Raw genomic sequence first — 6,000 nt, 5'->3', positions numbered from 1 at the left:
CTCGCAGCATCGTGTTGTGATTGTGTGTGAGGTTTTTTTCTTCTTCTTCTTCTCTATACGGCGGCATCGCATCGCTCCTCTAACAGCCTCTAGTAAACACTCGGTATGTCGGCGTGAGCGTTAAGACAGACAGAAGGGACTGCGCGTTTCCCGGAGTGAATATGAAGTCCCTGCGCCTGTGGATCCTCCTCGGGGTGATGAGCGCATGTCAGCAGCTCGCGACCACTTCTCCTACATACGGTACGTCATGAAACACGCGCAGTTGCTTTAGGGCACGGGTTGCGGGTTTGCGTTTAAAACCCAGAGCGCACAAACAATCCTCGTAACCTACATTTAAATCCTTGGAGCTCTCACCATCCTTAGGCTAAAGTTGAAGAAACGTCATAAATAATGAGATTTGCGGTTTAGATTTTATATATACATGTTTTTGGATTTGAATATACCAAAAAACAAACTCTTTCCTGTTGTTGTTTTTTTTTCTCTTGTATCCATATTCATGCCTTTATCGTGACTGCAGCTGGATGGACAGCTTAGAGTCTACAGCCCACTGCACTGTCCATTGTACCAATGCAATAGAACTGACGTCAGGAGGCTATTAAAATAGTGCTTGCTGTCGAAATCTGTGACCAACAGGAAAAAACGTTTTCTATCTATCTATCTATCTATCTATCTATCTATCATTATTATTATTTTTGTTGTTGTTGATGTTTTTATTGTTGTTTTTTGTTGTCGTCATCATCATCATAATCATCATCATCATCTTTAGAGCTTCCAACCTGTAAATATAACATGCATCCAAATTCTAAGCCGTACCACCGTGTCATTTCCTGCACGGCCGGGACTTGGCAAAGACTTTGTTGTTGTAAACAACTGTTGCAAGGCAAGCTATTTATACAGCTTACCCTGCATTTTCTGTCGGCAAAAAAGAGATGAGTTTCTGCAATAAAAGATGGCATCCCTTTTTCTTCCCCCAGAGGCCCTTCTGCATGCACTATGACTCATCCGTGAAGCAAGGCTGATCGAGCCAGTGATGTGCTCAGTCTCTCCATGTAGAGTGCGTTTATACATATTTTTGAAAAGGTGTCGATTTTAAGTATAGCTGTAAACGATGTGTTTCGTGGCAAGCCATTAAGTCAGCAGTGCAGATCAGCACTGTTCCAGCCACTCATGTGTTTAGTTTGATAATGTAATGCGCATAATGCGCAGAAACTGTGAAGATCATGTGTGGCAGTGAGGTGGCTTAGGAGTTACAGAAGCACTGTCTTCTCGCACCTCCATGGATGGGGTTCGACTGTGACCTCCATTCTGTGTGCATGGGGATTACATATTCTATCTGTGCGTACTCTGGTTTCCCACCACTGGCTTCCATATCTCCCAGTGTATAATTGGTTGTATGTTGCTTGAGGTTGGGGTTATCAGCAATGTAATATGGCCATAAACAATCTTGTTCAAAACGGTTAAAGCCAGGTTTATAATATTGCTGATTTTGTTGTTGGAAACAAAACTTGCACATTGTAACATACACTGCCTGGCAAAGAAGAGGCCATTTCAGAAGGTTTAAATAATTGGTTATTTGAAATTGAACTGGATTAATACCCTTGAAAACATTATCAAACCCTGGAAGGAGAGTGCTAATACATCAACTTTTTGGAAGATATATGGTTGGAAAAAAATTATGAATGGAGATTACTTAAACACTCACTAATGTTGCAAAATAAAAAAAACAAACAATAAAAACATATCTATGTTTGAAAGTGAAACTAAGAGCATTTCCATACACATGCAATATGATAAAAATTCACAGGATTAGGACTAAACCGCTATGGCCATAAGAAAACGTTATGTTCTCTGTATGTAATGTAATGTTCTCATGAGTTCTTGCAGTGTCTAAATTCATTATAATAAAATCTCTGATCTACTACTTTTACAATGCTATAACTTCAAAAAATCCTCCAGCAAAGGGTTTTGTGAAACTCACAGAACTGCTACTGTAATGACAGTAAGTCATTATAGTATAAAATAAACTAAAAGAACAAAAACCATCTTTACTGCCTCAAGCTTGAATGTTTCTAATTATTAATTTCTATTTTTGCTTGAGCCTGGATAGAAAATGTAAAGTGGTTGAAGTCATTTTCTTTAAACATTATCACAGCCAGAAATAAAATACAGACCATTTTCTCATCTCTCTCAACAAAGTATGACAAATAGTAATCTTAAAAGACTGATGAAATCCGAACAAACATACAGACCTGAATCATCTTAGTGGTATTTGGGTTTGTCATGTATTTATGTCCAAAGAAGGATGCAGGAAGTGAGGGCATTGAGGTTGCTGCAGTACTTCAGACTTTCAGGATTACTTTAATACCAAATTCAATTACAAAAGCTAAAATAAAAAAATCAATTAATAACACATATTGCATAAATTCAAAAGCCCAAGTATAAATGGAAAACCAAACATTTTTTTAAATCCAAGTACAGTTTGCTTCAGGCCAGTTCACCTTGACAAGGCATTGCTATACAGTTGTATACAGACGTATTTCAGCACCATGGATAGTGACTGCAATCCTATTGGTCCCACATATACAGGACTGGCCTATAAGAGCTGTGTGTGTGTGTGTGTGTGTGTGTGTGTGTGTGTGTGTGTGTGTGTGTGTGTGTGTGTGTGTGTGTGTGTGTGTGAATCCCTTGTGGAACCCGCCTTGTACTCCCAAAGCATATGGTACACCAGTTAGCCGTGCACAGTATGTGTGATATTGTGAGAGTGAAAGACTCTCAGATACCTTTATGTTTATGCGCTCTGCACCTGCAATCTGGTCTCTTCTGCTGGCTGACTCACCACTGGCTTCCATCACACCTTCAGTGTAGGAATGTGTAGCTCACATGTTGTATCTGGAACAAAACAGACTCCAAGAAAAAATAAATCTGTTTGTATCTGGACGCAGAAAAAATAAATCTGTTTGTATCTGGACATTTCATATGTTTGGTCTACTGCCCATTAACGGTGGTGAACATGTAAAAATAAGCAAGTGAGATAAGGTGCCTTTGTGTACAATTGTTTATACAGCTGTTTGGGTTGTCTGAATTACTCTTGAAAGCTGTGGTGGTGGTGCAGAACATTTAGAAAAGTGTAGTTAATTATTTTATTCTAAAATCATTTAAGAGTTGTTCATTTGCTGAGTGCTCACCTCATTATAGCCCTAATGTACAAAACACAAGCATTATCTATAATACTGTCAGATATAAAAATGTAAGACAAATTAAAGGGAAAATTAAGGCTCTGTTATGCTATGGGAAGCATTTTGGGTTCACTGGTCCATTTTCAATTTAGGTAACAGCTATCCGGTCTATTGACCGGACAAAACTACAAAAAAAATAATAAAACATTCTAAATGCAAAACATTCTAAATGAATACTGTTCATATTGGACTTAAATATGAACAGTTTGACAGCAAAATGATTTGTGGTTTTTATTTTGACAAATAAAGCAAGAAGAATTGATATAAAAGAAATTGTGCATATGTCTTCAATTCACAAGGGTTTTCAAAAGTACAAATGCCAAAATTGTTTGGGTCATATTAGTGTAAATGTTAAATGATTTTTCAAAAAGGTCTAACTCCATCTTCCACAGTGTTATCACAATGTACAAATCAAGTTAGTATTAATAATATGTTTGTTGCGTTTAGATAAAAATATATAGCAAACTCACACTTTGTGATTTTTTTTGTGAATCAAACAGCACGTAGTGGCATCAAGGCAAGTGTTATTTTTATTCCACACAAAACCGTTTTAATTAAAAGATTGTTGAAAGTCATGAATACATTATAAACCTTATAAACAATACAAAAATTTTACCTCCTTCTTAAGTTTAGTTTTTAGTTTCATGTTGGTACAGGATAAGCTACTATCATAGTACAGTTATACACTGTTTAGCCTGTCTCATGTTTTTTGTACACAAATCGCTCATTTATATTTTAAGTTTTGTAATTATTTTTATTATTTCTTCATCTATGTGGGATACTGTGGCTATCACCACAGTATCCCACATAGTTTAAGTATATAGCACCCAAGTGAACATAATAGCCTATTTCAGAGAATGCATCACAGACGCTAAGTGATGTATTTATGTCAATTGATACTGCTAGAGCGACTGCAACAACGGTGTGTAAATGCCCTTTTTCTTGGCTTCAGCAATCTCTGAAAACCCTTCGAACATATTGAAACCACTCACAGCAGCCTGTGTTAGACAGGAAGTATCTTTACTTGATTGATCATATGACAGAAAGAGGCGATGTCATGATGGTTTCATGCTTCGCCCAAAACTTCTAAAATGCCCAGTTTTATGTACATTACAGAGTATCTGTTCTGTAATTGACCATTAAAGTCCAAAATGACCATTTTTTATTATGTGCTACTGTCAAACAGCTCATATCCAGTATGGATATTCCCCATGGTGGGGGGGGGTTACGGCATAGTGTCATGGTTGCAACCACGACCTTGGATGGAAAAAACTGTGAATCTTTAAAAAGACCACAAAGCCACGAATTTAAATTTACAGAATTGTTTGATTCATATGTAAATTATATGCTATATCTTTCACAGTAACCATATCTCCACCACATCGATAGGAGGTTTTGGACAAAAAATAAAGAAACAAGTTGGGGAATATTTTTGGAAGAAGAGTTTTCATCTCTCCAGTACTGTTTTAGGGAATTTTGAGATACTGTGCCAGAAAACATGATTTTACAAATTTGGCTCATCACATATTAATAAACCAAAAGGGGATTTTATATTTATATGGTACCAGGGGATGTTCTAACAACTTCTGTCAATGTCTTTGTCCATTCACCCTTTTTCCGGCTGCATCTTTCTTTCACATCTTTTCTTTCTGTGTTTGTCTTTTTCTCTCTCTCTCTCTCTCTCTCTCTCTCTCTCTCTCGCACACACTTCCTTCTTCAGTCAGGCCCAGAAGAGTAGAGATGAAGTAAAGAGGAGGTGCCCACTGCAGGGTCTAAAAACAGAACACAGAGGAAAATGTCAGAAAACTCCCACTCCATAACCAAGTTTAGTACTTGGAATTAATTATGCATGGAATGTGTGCATCTATGAACAAGATCCCAGTACTTTAGCCCAGACTGAATGGCTATGAAAGGAGGAAAATTTATAGGATCTCCATGGTTCAGATTTCATATTATAATAAAAAGGTCTGAAGATGTTTGCTTTTGCCAGATGGTGACCATGCCCTTTGTAAGCACTGTTTGTCCGTTACTATGGTGCCGAGTGAGTGACAGTGCCTGCCAAGTCTGCCACTGGCAAATCAGTTTTGGTTGCTGAGGTTAAAGGTTATGTTACTGAGTGGAATATTTACATCCGATATGGACGGGGGGTCAGTCACATGATTGTCATTAACACTTACCAGTTGAATGAGATACTCTGCATTTTGTCAGGTAGCAGAAAGGCTTAAAAGTCAATTTTGCTTATCATTTAGGATACACACACATGCGCATGTACTAAAACATGCAGTTCTCTTTGGTCTGCAGTGCTAATTATCTGTAGTCTACCGTCTCACTTTTGGTTACTTAGGCTTCTGTGATCTGCCGTTTGTCCCTCTGTTTGTTCTTTCTCACTTGTCTACCTCTCTCCCCTTTCTCTGTTTCTGTCTCTCTCCCAGGCTGTTTGTTTGATGGGGGTCTTTGCTCCAGTGGGCAGGCCTGTTGGGATGGTGAGTATGCAAGCAAACAACGTTTCACTGTTTCCATTCTGAATACATAGTTAAACTGGTCTTCTGTTAAGTGGAAGTTTCATGGAAATGAAAAGTATTTCAAATATTTGCATTGTGTGTCCGTCCTGTTTCACATAAATCTGCAACACATTTATAATCACTTTCCTTTTTATTTTTCTGTATTTTTTCCTTTGAACTAATTAACTGTAAGCATTTGCTGAGACTATTATACTCCATTATAGGTATTTTTGTACATGTGCTTTTTATGTTCTTTGTGCCCA

General features: G+C 37.6%; 1 protein-coding gene across 4 annotated transcripts in view; it reads left to right on the top strand.

The window, feature by feature from the left end:
* Nucleotides 1-6,000, top strand: part of ptprnb (protein tyrosine phosphatase receptor type Nb) — a 28,812-nt gene continuing 22,812 nt past the window's right edge. For all 4 annotated transcript variants that reach the window (XM_053497753.1, XM_053497752.1, XM_053497749.1 and 1 more), the window contains exons 1-2: nt 1-240; nt 5,669-5,719. In XM_053497753.1, coding sequence (XP_053353728.1) covers nt 162-240; nt 5,669-5,719 — 130 coding nt within the window. In that variant the 5' untranslated portion in view covers nt 1-161. The remainder of the gene's footprint in view (nt 241-5,668; nt 5,720-6,000) is intronic.

The sequence above is a fragment of the Clarias gariepinus genome, chromosome 6 (assembly GCF_024256425.1).
Source record: "Clarias gariepinus isolate MV-2021 ecotype Netherlands chromosome 6, CGAR_prim_01v2, whole genome shotgun sequence".
In the NCBI taxonomy this organism is placed as follows: Eukaryota; Metazoa; Chordata; class Actinopteri; order Siluriformes; family Clariidae; genus Clarias; species Clarias gariepinus.
This window is presented reverse-complemented; position numbering and strand designations above follow the sequence as displayed.